We start from the raw sequence: 18232 nt of genomic DNA, 5'->3' as shown, positions 1-18232 counted from the left end.
TTGTGACCCCTAGTAATTGAGTCCCCCACTCTGAGAAAAAGCTTCTTGCTATCCACCCTCTCAAACCTCTCATGGTTTTGTAGACCTCAATCAGGTCCCCCCTCAACCACCATCTTTCAAATGAAAATGTGAAGAAGGTGTTTAGTATGCTTTCCTTTATTGGTCAGAATATTGAGTACAGGAGTTGGGGGGTTATGTTGCGGCCGTACAGGACATTGGTTAGAACACTGTTGGAATATTGCATGCAATACAGGTCTCCTTCCTATCAGAAAGATGTCGTGAAACTTGAAAGGATTCAGAAAAATTTACAAGGATGTTGCCAGGGTTGGAGGATTTGAGCTAAAGGGAGAGTTTGAATCAGCTGGGGCTGTTTTCCCTGGAGTGTCGGAGGCTATATAAAATCATGAGGGGCATGGATAGGATAAATAGTCAAAGTCTTTTCCCTGGGGTGGGGGCGTCCAGAACTAGAGGGCATAGGTTTAGGGTGAGAGGGAACAGATATAAAAGAGACTTAAGAGGCAACTGTTTCACACAGAGGGTGGTGCGTGTATGGAATGAGCTGCCAGAGGATGTGGTGGAGGCTTGTACAATTGCAACATTTAAAAGGCATCTAGATGGGTATATGAATAGGAAGGGTTTGGATGGGCCTGGTGCTGGCAGTTGGGATTGGATTGGTTTGGGATATCTGGTAGGCATGGACAAGTTAGACTGAAGGGTCTGTTTCCATGCTATACTTGTCTATGACTTTATGACGCTACTCAACCTCTCTTTATAGCCAGCACCCTCTATACCCAGCAACATTCTGGTGAACCTGCTCTGCACCCTCTCTAATACAGCCACATCAGTTTGGTAATGTGGCAACCAGAACTGTACGCAGTATTCCAAATGTGGCCAAACCAAAGTTCTACACAACCGTAACATGATCCGCCAACTATTGTACTCAATACCCCACTCAATGAAGGAAAGACTTCTTGGCCACTCTATCGACCTGCTTTACCACCTTCAGGGTACAATGGACCTGAACACCCAGATCTCTCTGTATGTCAAATTTCCCTAGGGCCTTTTCATTTACCTTATAGTTGGCTTTTGAACTGGATCTTCCAAAATGCATCTCCTCATATTTGCCTGGATTGAATCTGTCTGCCATTCTTCCGCCCAACTCTCCAATCTATCCATATTCTGCTGCAGTCCCCTTCACTATTTGCTATTCCACCGATCTTAGTGTCATCTGCAAACTTGCTAATCAGACCATCTATACCTTCCTCCACATTATTTATGTATATCACAAACAACAGTGATTCCAACATGGATCCCTGTGGAACACAACTGGTCGCAGTTCTCCAGATTGAGAAACTCCCTTCCACGACTACTCTCAGTCTCCTGTTGCTCTATCCATTTAGCTTACGCACCCTGGACTCTGTGTAACTTCACTTTCTCAAACACCTTACTGAAGAACCTCTCATCTTCCGCCTTGGGAGCTTCAACCGTGTGGCATCAATGTCGACTTCACCAGTTTCCTTATCTATCCTCCCTGCACCTCGTCCCAGGTCCAACCCTCCAACTCGACACCTCATGAACTGTTCTACCTGTCCAACCACCTTCCTGCCTTATGGCTCCTCCTACCTATCACTATCGCTCCCCACTTCCATCTACCTATCAGTTTCCCAGCTACCTTCCCCCAACTCCCACCTTACCCTCCTATTTATCTCTCAGCCCAGCTGAAACTAAACCACTGCCTTATACGTGTTCAACATAACCTCCTTGCTCTTGTACTTTGTACCCCAAATAATAAATAATAGGCAAGGAATGTCAAAAACATTTTAAAATTATACTTGGGGAAAAAGGAATTATCACAGGCATCAGGGTGCCTTGCAACAAAAGTGAAGAATTGGCAGAAACGCTGAATTGACTTTGCACATTTATTGTGGAGGGAAGATCCTGTGATCCCAAGGAAACAAATACTAAATCAAGTTCAGGGACAGACCACAATTAACAGGAGTTAAATACATTTCTCTCAATTTAGGAACCATTCTGATCATATATATCTAAATTGGAGAATTATACAAGTCACTTGATACTTAAGAAAAATGATGGCAGGAAACCGTGGAAATAAAGACCAGGAAGGAACAGCAGGAGGCTATTCGGCCCCTCAAGCCTGCTCTGCTGTATTGGTCAGAATCAGAAATTGCTGGAGAATGTCAGGACATGTGGCAATAGCTTGTGGGAAGAAAGCAGAGTTAATGTTTCGACTCAGGTGACTCTTAAAAACTGTTAGCATCTCGGAAAACTGGTATTAGCTGAAGCTGAAGTGGGGGAGGGGCACCTGTGGGGAAAGGAGAGAGTTGAGCAGAGATCAAGCTGAAGCCTAGAGACAGAGAGAGAGAGAGAGATGAAAGGGATAGATAAGCAAGGAGATAATGGGTAGCAGGCCAGGGAAGAAGAAAAGCTTAATAAGAGATAATAAGAGCTATGAGTGAAAAGTGATGAATGCAACCCATATTATGTGATAGGGTATGTGGGAAAAGGTAAGCAGTGCTAAAAGCAATCCATTTCATACCAGGATCAGATGTAGTGTGGGTAAAAGACTTGGAAGCATGGAATCAGGCTCCAGAGTTAATGAAAATACGATAAAAATAAAAAAAATTAAGAAGAGAGGACTGTAAATGTTGTCCTTCCCACCTATCCGCTCCGACCTATCACCATTACCCCTCCACCTGCATCTACCTATCACCTGCCCAGTCCCCTCTACCCCTCCCCATTCCTGATGAAGCGCTGATGCCTGAAATGTCGATTCTCCTGCTCCTTGGATGCTGCCTGACCTGCTGTGCTTTTCTAGCACCACACTTTTAGACTCTAAAGTTATTGAACTCAATGTTGAGTCCTAGAGGCTGCAGAGTCCCCAAGTGAAAAATAAGATATTGTCTGTCCAGCTTGCGCTAATGCTTGTTGGAACTCTGCTGCAAGTCTTCATCAGAAATATTGACGTGGGAAGATGGTGGTGTGTTGAAGTGTCAGGCAACTGGAAGCTCGGAGCTACTTTTTGTGGATAGAACTTAAGTGTTCTGCAAAGCGATCACCTACTATGTGCTTTGTTTTCCCCCTAGTATAGGAGACCACATTATGAACAGTGAACACAATAGACTAGATGGAGCAAAGTGCAGGTAAATCGCTACTTCACCTGAAAGTGTGTTTGGGCCTTTGGATTGTGAGGAGGGAGGAGATAAATGGATGGATGTAACATCTTCTGTAATTGTGTAAGAAGGTGCCATGGGAGTGTGGGGTGATGTCGGAATGGAGGAGGAGTAAACAAGGATTTCCCAAAGACAAGAGTTCCTGCAGAAGTCTGAGAAAGGAGGGAAGGAAGTATGTGTCTGCTCATGGCATCCTATTGGAGGTGATGGAAATGGCTGCTTACAATCCTTTGGATGTGGAGGCTGGTGGGGTGATAAGTGAGAACCAGAGAGACCCTATTGTTGTGGGAGGGAAGGAAACAGGTGAGTGCAAAGGTTGGGGGAATGGGCTGGACACAGTATGGTCCTGTTGACCATGGTGGTGGTGAATCCTTGGCTGAGGAAGAAGATGGACATTTTCAGAGGCCCCCTTGTCAAATTTGGCATCATCAGAACAGATGCGATGGAGATGGAGAAACTGGAAAAATGCAGTAGAATTTTTACAGGAAGCACAGTCTGAGATGGTTTTTTTATGGAAATGGAAACGGAGATATCGAGGAAGGAAGGAGTCGGAGATGGGGGGGCGAGAGTGTGATGCTGGAAAAGTACAGCAGGTCAGACAACATCCAAGGAGCAGGAGAATTGACGTTTCCTGATAAAGGCTTATGCCCGAAATGTCAATTTTCCTGCTCTTCAGATGCTGCCTGCCCTGCTGTGCTTTTCCAGCATCACATTCTTGAGTCTGATCTCCAGCACCTGCAGTCCTCACTTTCTCCTAGGAGTCAGAGATGGACCTGGTGAAGGTGAGGGGGTGGAAATTAGAACCAAAATTGATAAACTTTTGCAGTTCAAAACCATAGAAGGAAGCAACACTAATGATGTCATCGATGTACTAAAGAAAGAGTTGTGTATGGGGGCTGTAATGGGATCTGAATAAAGACTGTTCCAAGTAGCCCACAAAGAACCAAACACTACTAGGATCCAGGTGGTTACTCATGGCCGCACCTTTGACCTGAAGAAAGTAAGAGGAGTTAAAGGGGAAGTTACTGAAACTGAGGAAGGCATCGGCCAGGCAGAGGAGGGAATGGACACCTAAGAATTGCATGTCTGTGGAGAAGAGGATGCGGGTGAAGCCCGCTAACTGGGTATTCTGAAACTGATGTACTGTTTCAGAAGAATTGTTGATGCAAGTGGGAAGGGGACAAAAAATTTGTTTCGAGATATGAAGAAATAAATTCTGTGGGGCAGGAGCCTGGACAGTCCTGTTGTGAATTTTGAGGAGAAGGGAGAAGTGGGCTGTATGGACTTGGGAGATTATGAGCTTGGAGGCTGTTGAGGGGAGATCCCACATGTGATGAAGTTGGTGTCAGTCGTGGACATAATGGCCTAATACTTGATAGTAGGATAATGGTCCGGGGGAGCTAGAAGGAAGTATCTTTGTCATCAAGCCTTAAGAGAATCCTGAACCAGGATTCCTCAGTCCCCTTGTACTTCACATTTCTGAAGCCTTTCCCCATTTAGAGAATGGCCTGTATTCCCGCTACCAAACTACATAACCTCATACTTTCCCACATTTGCCATCTGCCACTTCTTTGCCCACACACCTAGACTGTCCAAGTCTTTCCTCAGCATCACCACCTCCTCAAAACAACCTGCCTCTCTACCTGTCTTTGTGCCACCTGCAAACTTCACAACAATGCCTTCAGTTCCTTCATCCAGCTTGTCAGTCTATAATGTGAATAGTTGTGGTTCCCAGTACTGACCTCTGCAGAAATCTACTACTCACCAGCTGCCATCCTGAAAAAGATTCTTTTATCCCCACCATCTGCTTTCTACCTATCAGCCGATCCTCTATCCATGATTGTACCTTCCCATGATCTCTTATTTAACACCCTTCTGTGCAGCACCTTGTCCAAGGCCTTTTGAAAATCCAAATATATCATGACTGGCCCTCCTTTGTCTCACTTTCTCATTACCTCCTCAAAGAATTTTAACAGATTTGTCAGGCACCACCTCTACTTGACAAACCTGATCTGACTCAGCCTTATTTTGCCATACACTTCCAAGTACTCTGCAATCTTTTCCTTAGTAATGGACTCTAAAATCTTATCATTGACTGAAGTTAGGCCTGCCTCCCTTCTTAAACAAGGGTGTTGCTTCAGCCATTTTCCCCTGGTACTGACCCTGACTCTAGTGATTCCTGAGAGATCACCGCCAATGCCTCCACAATCTCCCCAGCTAAATACTTTACAGCCCTGAGTCTATCCAGTCTGCAGGATTTATCCACCTTCGGACCTTTCAGCTACACCAGCACCACCTTCTCAATGATGGCTACTACACTCACCTCTGTCATCCACAGCTCTCTTGAAGTTCTAATATAATACTTCTGGATGTTATTTATCTGGACTTCCAGACAGCATTTGACAAACTCTCATAAGAAACTGGGAGTTCAAGTTGAAGTTCATGGAATTGAAGACAATTGAATGATCTAGTTCAGAAATTGGCTGAGCAGCCAGGATAATGCTCAGTTTGGGATGAGCTATCAGCTAGCAACACAGAACTCCCAAGAAATTTTTTTTAAAAGGTACTGCATTGGGCAAGATATGACTCTTGACATCTTCAATAATTTACTACATCTGTTAATTACTTAAATGATGCATTAAAAAAGCATATTTCCAATTATGCCAATGACACAAAGGTAGGTGTCATTGTAAACAGTCTAGATGGGGACAATCTCCAGGAAAGAGTAATAGACTAAACAAAAGGACAAAAAGATTTCAGTGAAGACAACTGTGAGTAAGGTTGCACATCAGTGTGAGAGAGCCTTTGGCTGAGTAAGACAGAGGCCCAGTGATTATATCCAGGAATTTTGTTTAAAGTGAGAATTTGATACAGAAGAACAAAGTGGTGCTGAGAGTAATGTTTATTGCAAGAAGTAAAATGTAGGGAGGAGGTGCTTTTCTCCTCTACTCTTTTTTCCCCAGTACATTCATTGATAAGAAACAGCTGTTAGGGACTAAGTTAGAAAAGCATATTATTTTTACAGAAGTGGCTATACTTTGATTAAACTGAAAAACACCAGGAATGAGGGAAAGTCTAATAAAATAATTAATCCAAAACAGATAAAAATTAGTATGACTGAAGTAAAGCTAAAACATAGCACCTATTTTTGTACTGTCTGCAAATTTGGCTCCAATACACCCACTTCCTTCCTGCAAGTCAATTACAATACTTAAAAGGCATCTGGATGGATGTATAAACAAGAAGAATTTAGAAGGATATGGGACTAGGTCAGATTGGGATGTTCGGTTGGCATGGATGGATAGAACCCAAGGGTCTCTATCTATGCTGTATGACTCTATACTTTGTAAACAGCTGTGGTCCCAGCACAGATCCCTGCAGAACCCCTGTCACAGATCGCCAACCTGAAAAAGAACCCTTATTGACTCTGTGACTCAGCCCCTTATTCCCACTCGTTCTTTCCTGCCCATTAGTCAGTTCTCTATTTGTGCCAATTGACTATCTCCAACACCCTGGACACTTATCCAATAACTTACCATTTTGTGATATGTCTTGTTGAATGCCTTTTGGAATTCAAAATCCAATGCATCTACTGATTGAGGCTTCCTTGAAAAACTGTAATAAATTAGACAGACACAGTTTCCCTTTCATAAAGCCATGCTGAATCTGCATGATTTGATTATGATGTTCTAAATGTTCTGCTATTAGTTACTTAATAATTGTTTCTATTACTTATCCAACATTAGATGTTAGGCTAATTGTCCTATAATTACTTGCATTTTGGCTCCCTCTGTTTTTGAATAGTTGATGTCAGAGTGAGGGAGAAAATAATGGAGTTTAAATCAGGATTATTGTGCATGTATGTGAAAACATGGAGTACAATGCATAAGATTGGAAAGTTCTGGCTGTTGAACATTGCTTCATCATAAAAGTGATCAGAAAATAGAGCAAAGAGGAAAATGTGGCAGTATTGATTAAGGCAAGCATGTCCCCAAAGTTTATGGCTCAGAGATAATTTAGTCTGAGCTAAGGAACAGAAGAAATGCAATTACATTGTTTAATATTGTCTATAGACCACCAAATGGTGGGAACAGTCTGCAGAAAAATTATAAAAATATGCCAATAATATATTTGAGTAGTGGGGACCCCAATTATATTTTTGTTTTTCTTTTTATCTTCTACTGTTTTTATCAGTACATTCATTAGTAAGAAATTGCTGTTAGGGACTGTCTTTAAATTCCTGTAAGTTAGAATATTATTAATGGCGACCTAAGTTACCCAAATATAGACTGGGATACTGATCCTGTAAGGGGCAATTACGGGCAGGTATTCCTGGACTGTATTAGGGAGAGTTTCCTACAGCAGTATGAATGGAGAAGTGAGCCAAGTGGATCAATTGTCAATGGAGAAACATTTAGGAGACAGTAATCATAAGGTTCAGGACGATGGTGGAGAATGACATGGAGGATTCCAGAATAAGAAAAATCAATTGGCAGGGAGCCAAATTCAATGGACAAGAATGGAACTGGGCCAAATAGACTGGAATAAAAAGTTGGCAGAAAAACTGTAACTGAGCAATTTGCTTCAAAGAGAAGATGGTTTCAGTATAGTCAAGGTTTATTATCTCAATAGGGAAAAGTAGGATAAACAAATCCAGAGCTCCCTGGATGACAGACGAGATAGAAATGAAGAGCATTAATCCTGTCATTGAAGTCCCTTGCTCTGGTAGTTTAAGGTTCTTCATGTGGTGTTTACACATGTAGGGGAGAGGCATTCGCCTGGTGGTATTACCACTATTAATCCAGAGGCCTAGATAATACTCTGGGGACCCAGGTTTGAATCCTATCTTGGCAGATGGTGAAGTTTGAATTCAATAGAAAAAGTCTGGAATTGAGAGTCTAGTGATGGTCACGAAACCATTGTCAATTGTTGGTAAACCCATCTGGTTCATGATGTCCTGCTGTCCTCACCTGATCTGGCCTACACGTGACTCCAGACCCACAGCAGTTGACTCATAATTGCCCTCTGGATAATTAGAAATCGGCAATAAATACTGGTCTAGTCAGTAATGCTCTCATCCTATGAACAAAATAAAGAAAAAGCTATGAATGCTTCATTTCAAGGATCCCAACTGTCCAGTCAGGTCTGTTGCAGACTATTCAAAAAGAACAACCAAATGCACGACCAATACAAACCAAAACGCCACTCAGTGATGAAACTGGCGTGTGATGTCTCTGCTGATCCATTAGTGATCAATACTGACCCTCCTGTCCATCAAGGGCCATGACAGAGCATCAGGAAAGAGTGCCTGAGATCCGTCTGCCATGCAGTGAGATTCTGACTGATCTGTAACCTAATGTGAACTGACATTGGTTTTGAAAAGGCAGCTTAGGCTTCATCAACTTAATTTATTGATAAAGTAAGAGTGAAGATTGATAAATGAAATGAAATGGGAAGTTTGTCTATAATGATTTTAAGAAAGTGTTTGGCAAAATACCATATAGCCAGAAGGATGGTCAGCAATGTAGGCAGTGCAAGGACCACTGCTTTTCTGATGGAAATATCAGTGACTTGGATTTTGGAATTCAGAGTAAAATCTAAAACTATTGCTGATATTACCAAACCTTGAGCAGTGAAAACAAGGGGATGATCTCAATTGGCTGCAATGTGACACAGGTAAGCCAGCAAAATGGATAGATGGAAAAAAGTGACTAATGGAATTAAGACCATATGAAATTGGAACTGGAGTAGGGCATTCAGCTACTGTTCTGCTATTCCATGGGATCACGGCTGATCCAAAATTTCTCATATCCACTTTCCTTCCCATTTCCTTGATTCCTCCTCAAAAGTGGCCATGTAGGATGGTAAAGAAGGCATATGGCATGTTTACCTTTATTGGTCAGGGAATTAAGTACAAGAGTCAGGATGTTATGCTGCAGATTTATAGGACTTTGGTTAGGCCACATCTGGAGTATTGTGTTCAATTCTGGTTACCACAATGCAGGAAGAATGTGGAGGCTTTAGAGAGGGTGCAGAAGAGATGTACAAGGATGCTACCTGGATTAGAGGGTACGAACTTTAAGGAGAGGCTAGAAAATCTCGGGTTGTTTTCTCTGCAGTGGCTGAGACCAAGGGGAGATGTCATAGAATTCTATAAAATTATGAGATGCATAGATAAGGTTGACGGTCAGAATCTTTTTCCAAGTACTGAAATGTCTAAAATAGGGGGCATGCATTTAAAGTGAGAGGGGGAAAGTTCAAAAGAGAAGTAAGGGCAAGTTTTTTATGCAGAGTGGTAGCAGTTGGTACGCACTGCCAGCAGTGGTATTAGAAACAGGCACAATTCAGGTGTTTAAGGGATGTTTGGATAAGCACATGAATATGCAAGGAGTGGAGGGAGATGGATCAAGGGCAGGTTTAGATTAATTTGGTGTCATGTTCAGCACAACATCAGTTCATGTGCTTTACTGTTCTATGACAATTTACTAATCTCCTACTAATTTGATACAGACAATTGTCAGGTAGTGTATTTTGGCAGAGGAGATAGGAAGAGGTGATGTAAATTTCACAGTAAAGTTCAAAAGAGTGTGCAGTAACAGGGGGATGGGGAAAAGGGACACATATGTCAATCTTTGAAAATGGAAAGGCATCTTAGGAGAGAGATCAGCGAAACATTTGGGATCTTTGGTTTCATACTTACAGTATTGAATATGAAAGCAAAGAAATGATGTTGTACTGTTGGCTTAGTCCGAGCATTACATCCAAGAATTACAAAAATTAGCTTTGTTGACACACTTACTCACAGGAGTACAGTGAAGAGTTTACAGTTCACCCTTTACAGCGCCAACTTATGTGCCAATGTATCTAGATACAGAATCTTAAGCACAGATTCACAGGGGAAAAAAACATGGAAAACTAAACAGATACAAAGCCCAGCAAAAATTAGGAAAAAAGAAACAAAAGTTCAGAATAAAAGACCTTCCAACCCAGACTGCAGCACACTTCACCTTGAGGCCAAAAGTGCAAGATCAAGTCCACCCTGATGCTGGGAGTTCAAGGCCATGCCAAAGCTGGGAGTTCGAGTCCATGTTGAGGTGGGGAGTCCATGCTGGCTTTCACCCTGGACGTCACTGATGCAGCCTGAGCACAGGAGATAACAAGAAAATAAATGCAAAGAAAGATAGGAAAAAAGAACTTGAAGTGGGCAAGTTCTGGCTCAGGAGTCTTTCTCTGCCACCATCTTGGAGACTTTCTTTGACAGAAATATAATAAGACTTTTTTAGGAAGTATGCAAGGGTCGTTGGCAGGAGGCAGATGAGATTTAATGGTTCCAGGGATGATGGGAGTTTTAGCTGTGACATGAGGTTGGAGAAGCTAATGTTATTATCCTTGGAGCAAAGAAGAGTGAGGGGAGATTTGATGACAAAATGCAGGATGACGACTGAAATAACTCCACAGACGCTGGCATCCTATCACCAAGTCACCCTTTATTTACATGTGCCTAGTACTTGTCACTGGCCTGGCTTCCTCAGCGCCAGCTCTAAGAGTGAACAAAAACTATGCCAGTCCTGTTTATATCTATCAGCCAGGGGTTCCTGATTGGACCAGATTAGCAGCCTCAATCAAGGAACTCATATTCTTTAAGGTCTACATGGCTGACTTCTACAATCACCACAGAGACAGATTTAGGTAAGTTATGGAAGGAAAAATGAACAGTGGCTGATAGTTTAATGGCTGGAGAACACAGGTTTAATATTTAGGAAAGAGATGCAGGGAGAATGTTAAGAAGAACATTTTATGTGGTGAGTGGTACAATGTGGAACCTACCTCCTACCAGGCTGGTGAAAGTGGAGTCAAACATGATGAAAGAAAATTTGGTGAACACTCGAAGGTAATAAATTTGCATGGTTCTATGAATATAGCAGGTGAATGAGATTAGCTGGATTGCTTTGTGGAGAGCTGGAATTGACTCGATGGGTCAAATGGTCTGCATTGTGCAGACTTGCTAACTCTGTCAATCTCAGGTGTGTTGTGCCTCCATGATTATCATGAAAAGGCCATGTTTATCTGGATGACCTGATCCTTATTATGTTCATTGGCAGCACCATGATTGGTCGCCCTACTGTAGAAAGGATATTATTAAATTAGAGAGGATTCAGAAAGATTTAGCAGGATGTTGCTGGGAACAGAGGGTTTGAGTTATAGGGAGAGGCTGGGTAGGCTGGGACTTTTTTCACTGGCGCGTAGGAAATTGAGAAGTGATCTTACAGAGGTTTAGAAAATCATGAGGGGCATAGACAAGGTGAATGGCAAAAGTATTTACCCTAGGGTCAGGGGGTTGAAAACTAGGGGTATATTTTTAAGAAGAAAGAGGAGAAAGATTTAAAAGGGATGTGAGGAGCAACTTTATCACAGAGCGAGTTGTTTGTATGTCAAATGACCTGCCAGAAGAAGTGGTAGATGCAGATACAGTTGCAATATTTAAAAGACATTTGGATAGGTACGTGGGTGGAAAAGGTTGAGAGGGATATGGGCCAAATGCAGGCAAGTGGGACTAGTTTAGGTTGGGAAATCTTGTCGGCATGGATGAGTTGGGCCAATGTTTCTATTTCTATGCTGTATGACTCTATTTTCTTCCAGGCTCCAATTACTGGATCTATGATGGAGAGAATCAAGTCTTGGGGCCCAGGTTAATCTCTGAGTTGGGTCTTTCTGCGGTGGATATCCAGGCTGCTCTGATGTGGGGCTTGGAGGAAAAGAAGAAGATCTATTTCTTTAAAGGAAATAATTACTGGCGATTCAACATGAACCAAAATGCTTTGGACAGTTTCTACCCACGGAATACTAATGATTGGCGAGGTATTCCTGCCAACATCGATGGGGCATTCCAGGACGAGCATGGTGAGCAGCATTAGCTGGGTCCAACTCACTCTGTAGTTGGGGTATCAATTGCTGTAGGGATTTGAGCCTAAGCCACACGGACCCCCTCCCTCCCCTTTCACCCCCCTGTGAAAGTTGCTCTGCCTACTTAGATCCCCATGTGGGTGTGGCTATGCCAGCATGGACCCTTGCACTGGGGACACTTGCACTGGTTGAGAAGGCATTTGACCCATCTAGGTAATGAATTTGGGAAATCGCAGTCTCATTGTAAAAAACATTGTTGTTTATTCAATTATTCCTGGGTTTCTTCCTCTACTGCTTCCAAGGACTACACTCCATGATGAACAGACCTTGTGTGAAACAAGCTTCAGCTTGTCTTTTTTTTTGAGGACTGAGCATTCACTGCAGCCTCACAGCACCAGGCGACTGTCTGTGTGGAGTTTGCACATTCTCCCCATGTCTGCATAGGTTTCCTCCGAGTGCTGTGGTTTCCTTCCACAATCCAAAGATGTGCATGTTAGGTGAATTGGCGATGTTAAAGTGTCCATAGTGTTCAGGGGTGTGTAGATTAGTCAGGAGAAATGTAGAGTAATAGGGGAAGGGAATGGGTCTGGGTGGGTTACTCTTCGGAGGGTCAGTGTAAACTTATTGGGCCAAAGGGCCTGTTTCCACACTGTAGGAATTCTATGATTTTCTCATCGTCAATGTTTTACTTTGTGGTTTTAGTATGTTTTGGATCTCTCCAATCTGCCTGTTTAGTCATTTTGAAAATTGCCAGTCCCTCCACCATTTTTTCATCACTGAGTCCACAAACCAGGTGTCAAAAATGGATTCAGTACGCAAGCTGTGACCTGATCTCAGTGAATAGTGTTCAGTCTGGTCCCCAAAACATGAAGAAGGTTTTTCACGGATGTTTGTTCTAGTTACCTGCTGTTTAAATAGATGTCACTGCTTCTCAAAAGGGAGCTTCGGCGGTCCAAGCCAACTTTAATATTAACAGATGGTAAAAGAATCACAAGATACTCTTTGACTCTTGACAATGACAGCTTGTAGATCCGCAAGTGAGTCCACAAACATTAAAGTAGCCTGTGTGCTGCCTGGGATCCCAGAGATGGGACTGTACAGACTGGACCCCACCCACAGGCCAATGTCTGTGTGCTTAGCTGAAGCTGCTGATGATCTTATAAAGAATAGCATTTCACAGGAACTATGTAAATGGTAAAGAGTAGTGGACCCAGCACTGATCCCTGTGGCCCACCACTCATAACATCCTGTCAACCTATAAATTTATTCCTTCTCGCTGCCTCCTGTTAGCTAGCCAGTCTTCTAACCATGCTATAACTTTATCCCTACAGCAGGAGCTTTTATATTTTGCAATAACCTTTGGTGAGGCACATTATCAAAACAATTTGCTCAGTACCACTTACCTGGCAATTGTTATCTTCTTGAGTTCCTCCCTCCCTTTCAGTTCCCGATTTGGAATTATTTCCTCTCTCATATCCTCATTAATGAAGATTAATGCAAAATATCTGTTTCATTCTTCACCATCTCTTTATTCACCGTTATTAATTCCTAGGCTCGCTTTTTGTGTGATCAACATTTTTTTTTCTTTTCCTATTCATTGTTTATATCTTTACACAATTCTATGCGTTCTTTGAATTTAATGCCAACATCGACTTTTTAGTTAACCGCAGATGTGGGTGGTGGGGGGGGATCCATCCCTGAGAACTTTTCTTATTTGTTAAAATATACCTTGTCCACACTTTCTGGAATATCCCCTTAAATGTTTGCCACTGCATCTTTATTCACCATCCCTTAAATTAAACTCCTAGTTCATTTTCACCAGCTCTGCTTTCATGTGCTCATCATTGCCCCTGTTTAAATTTAAATGGTAGGTTTGCACCCACACTTCTCTCCCTTAAAGTGCATGTAAAATGCAATCACACAATGGGGGCTCTTCAAGGGCATTTTTCTCTGAGGTCAGTAATTAAACCAATGTTGTTGGTCAAAGCTAAGTGTAGCCCACTCTCTGGCTCGTGCCATAACACGCTGGTCTAAGAAACTGTCCTGAAAACAAACACTCGATGAAAGCCCATTGACCCTCCAAAGAGCATCCCACCCCTGCCCTATCCTTGTAAACCTGCATTTCCCATGGCCAATCCACCTAGACTGCACATCCCTGGACACTATGGGCAATTTAGCATGGCCAGTCCATATAACATGCACATCTTTGGACTGCCAGAGGAGACCAGAGCGCCCAGAGGAAACACACAGACACGGGAGAATGTACAGTCACCCAACGGTCAAGTTGAACCTGGGTCCCTGACATTATGCGACAGCAGTGCTAACCACTGAACCAACATACTGCCCTAGATTGTTATACACATTTGACAAGCTCCCATTATTTCTTCCTTGTTACCCTGTCCTACCATGTGGTTACTTTTAGGGGGTGTTGAAATCAACTCCCACAAGTGACCACTACCTTTTATTATTCCTCATCTCCAACCAGACTGTTTCTATATCCTATTTTCCTGAGGTAAATTTATTCCCCATATGTTGCCGGCCACCTGAGCTTTTCACATGGTTCACATGTTAAATCGCTGAAGCTTTCTTCTTCAAACTCTAACTCTGAGCCTCTGTGTTGACAGGTTACGCTTACTTTCTCCGTGGAAGGTATTACTGGAAGTTTGACCCTGTGCAGGTGAAGGTACAGGAAGGATATCCACGGCTGATAGGCCATGATTTCTTCGGATGTGCTTCTTCCCGTCAGTTGTACACATGACTCTGACAGATGCTCAACACGACGGGAACTGCTGGTGGAGATTCCCAATACTGTGATGTTCCCATCCACCATTCAGTGGCTTTCTCATTTCCCACTTCCTTTCCTGGGGCTTTCTTCTGAACAATGATCCATAGTTAATTTGACTCTTGATTTGTGACAAGCTGGAGAAAGATTTGGCACAAGTGTACCTCAGTTTGCTCCTCTCGATTTGGAATGACCGAGGGCTCCATTTAGGGATAGCTGCCCTTCTACACCTAAAACTGTACAATACCAACATCTGGAAAACCTTGAGTACAATTCAGAAGAATCTAATATTGAACAGATATCTGATTACTTTTTCAGCTTGGCGGAACCTATTACATTATTTGCATTAGTTGATAGTTTCTAGGCCGGAACTTATTTTGAGGAGGGAAATGCCTTTGTCTTTCTTGTAAAGTCCTGTCATCAGGTTTGAAGCCTCAGTGTGAGAAACAATTTGACAATTCTGGAAACATTAGGTGGGGCGACTGGGGACTCAGACCCTGCTGCTGGACAGCCACATTTGGTGTATTTGTCTGTATGTGTACGATTGTCAAGTACACACTCTCACTGAACAAGCATCTGTCTGTCCATCAAACTTCTGATAACAAGCAGCAGAATAGAAAAAGTGGTGAGAGATACTAGATTTCCCACTTGTTCTGCTTGTCACCATGTCTCCAGTATTGACAGGTTCCCAAAACCACATCACGTCATAAAGAAAGTGAATTGGAAACTGGTAGCTCGGTGGATAATTCTGCCCCTTTTATAGTGCAATTTGCAGCAATCACTCGGTTGCAGGTTCGGTTCTTGGTATGTACAGTCATTGGCAGGTGGGTGTAGCTTCAGCTCAGGTTGACGCCATGAGTGAATAATCAATTAACTGTGACCCACTCCAGGCATTCCCATTTCACGGTTCCAGCACAACTGAGCAGGGGCTTGGAGATGATCCTCAAGCAAAATTATTACAGTGCAGCTGGAGACCATTTGGCCCATCACGTGTACACCAGCTCCATTATCTATCTCAGCTTTATTAATGACTGCCATCCTCCTGCTTTTACATTTATCCGTGCACACGGTTACTGTCCAAAAACACATGTAATTCCCTGTTGAATACGTCAATTGAACCTGCTTCCACGTTATCAGGCAAAGCATTCCATAATCACTCTCCAGTCCTCACTCCCTGTGCTCAGCCCCCGCCCCTACTCCCTGTGCTCAGCCCCTGCCCTCACTCCCTGTGCTCAGTCCCTGCCCACACTCCCTGTGCTCAGCCCCCGCCCCTACTCCCTGTGCTCAGTCCCTGCCCTCACTCCCTGTGCTCAGTCCCCGCCCACACTCCCTGTGCTCAGCCCCTGCCCTCACTCCCTGTGCTCAGTCCCTGCCCACACTCCCTGTGCTCAGCCCCTGTCCCTACTCCCTGTGCTCAGCCCCTGCCCACACTCCCTGTGCTCAGCCCCTGCCCTCACTCCCTGTGCTCAGCCCCTGCCCTCTCTCCCTGTGCTCAGTCCCTGCCCACACTCCCTGTGCTCAGTCCCTGCCCCTACTCCCTGTGCTCGGCCCCTGTCCCCACTCCCTGTGCTCAGTCCCCGCCCTCACTCCCTTTGCTCAGCCCCTGTCCCTACTCCCTGTGCTCAGCCCCTGTCCCTACTCCCTGTGCTCAGTCCCTGCCCTCACTCCCTGTGCTCAGCCCCTGTCCCTACTCCCTGTGCTCAGCCCCTGTCCCTACTCCCTGTGCTCAGCCCCTGTCCACACTCCCTGTGCTCAGCCCCTGTCCACACTCCCTGTGCTCAGTCCCTACCCTCACTCCCTGTGCTCAGCCCCTGTCCACACTCCCTGTGCTCAGCCCCTGTCCACACTTCCTGTGCTCAGCCCCGCCCCTACTCCCTGTGCTCAGCCCCCGCCCCTACTCCCTGTGCTCAGCCCCTGCCCTCACTCCCTGTGCTCAGCCCCTGCCCGTACTCCCTGTGCTCAGCCCCTGCCCGTACTCCCTGTGCTCAGCCCCTGCCCTCACTCCCTGTGCTCAGTCCCCGCCCACACTCCCTGTGCTCAGTCCCCGCTCTCACTCCCTGTGCTCAGCCTCTGCCCTCACTCCCTGTGCTCAGTCCCCGCTCTCACTCCCTGTGCTCAGCCTCTGCTCTCACTCCCTGTGCTCAGCCCCTGCCCCTACTCCCTGTGCTCAGCCCCTGCCTCTACTCCCTGTGCTCAGTCCCCGCCCACACTCCCTGTGCTCAGTCCCCGCCTACACTCTCTGTGCTCAGCCCCCGCCCACACTCCCTGTGCTCAGACCCTGTCCCTACTCCCTGTGCTCAGACCCTGTCCCTACTCCCTGTGCTCAGTCTCCGCCCACACTCCCTGTGCTCAGCCCCTGCCCCTACTCCCTGTGCTCAGTCCCCGCCCACACTCCCTGTGCTCAGCCCCCGCCCTCACTCCCTCTGCTCAGCCCCTGCCCCTACTCCCTGTGCTCAGCCCCTGCCCTCACTCATTGTCTGATCCTGCCATAGCTCTCAGCTCTCGCACGTTCACCATCATATGTGGCTTCTTGAGCAGTGTCTAGGATGTAATTCTCTCCCAGACCTGGGAACACTACAGTAAATACGTAATTCTCCACGTTTTATCCTGAAAAACACTGAATGTCAAAAAAACACAAAAGGCCACTTGTCTGGTGAATCGTAGAACATGGAACATTACAGCACAGGTCATGCCCTTCGGCCCTTGATGTTGCACTCACCTGTGGAAACAATCTGAAGCCAATCTCACCTGCACTATTCCATTTTCATCCATATATCTATCCAATGACCATTTAAATGCCCTGAAATTTGGCAAGTCTACTATTATTGCAGGCAGTGTGTTCCATTATCCTACCACTCTCTGAGTAAAGAAACTACCTCTGACCTCTGTCCAATATCTATCACTCCTCAATTTAAAGCAATGTCCCCTCGTGCTGGCCATCCCCATCCAAGGGAAAAGGCTCTCACTATCCACCCTATCTAACCGTCTGATTATTTTATGTGTCTCAATAAAGACACCTCTCAACCTTTTCTCTTAGCGAAAACAGCTTCAATTACCTCAACCTTTCCCTGTAAGACCTTCCCTCCATACCAGCCTCCTGTAAAACCCTTTCCAAAGTTTCCAATAATGTGGTGACCAGAACTGTACGCAGTACTCCAAGTGCGACTTCACCAGAGTTTTATACAGCTGCAGCATGACTTCATGGCTCCGAAACTCAATCCCTCTACTAATAAAAGCTAACACACAGTATGCCTTCTTAACAACCTACCAACTTGGTGGCAACTTTCTTGGATCTATGTACATGGGTACTGAGATCTCTCTGCTTTCCACACTTCCAAAAATCTTACCATTAGCC

At 44.5% G+C, this 18232-nt stretch overlaps 1 protein-coding gene across 1 annotated transcript in view; it reads left to right on the top strand.

The window, feature by feature from the left end:
* LOC132827227 (stromelysin-3-like) overlaps positions 1-16033 on the top strand; it is a 95391-nt gene extending 79358 nt beyond the window's left edge. The window contains exons 7-8 of the mRNA XM_060843851.1: positions 11832-12092; positions 14720-16033. Coding sequence (XP_060699834.1) covers positions 11832-12092; positions 14720-14853 — 395 coding nt within the window. The 3' untranslated portion in view covers positions 14854-16033. The remainder of the gene's footprint in view (positions 1-11831; positions 12093-14719) is intronic.
* Positions 16034-18232: the final 2199 nt, after the last annotated feature.

The sequence above is a fragment of the Hemiscyllium ocellatum genome, chromosome 24 (assembly GCF_020745735.1).
Source record: "Hemiscyllium ocellatum isolate sHemOce1 chromosome 24, sHemOce1.pat.X.cur, whole genome shotgun sequence".
Classification (NCBI taxonomy): domain Eukaryota; kingdom Metazoa; phylum Chordata; class Chondrichthyes; order Orectolobiformes; family Hemiscylliidae; genus Hemiscyllium; species Hemiscyllium ocellatum.
Note: the sequence above shows the minus strand (reverse complement) of the source record. Positions and strands in the feature narration are given on the sequence as shown.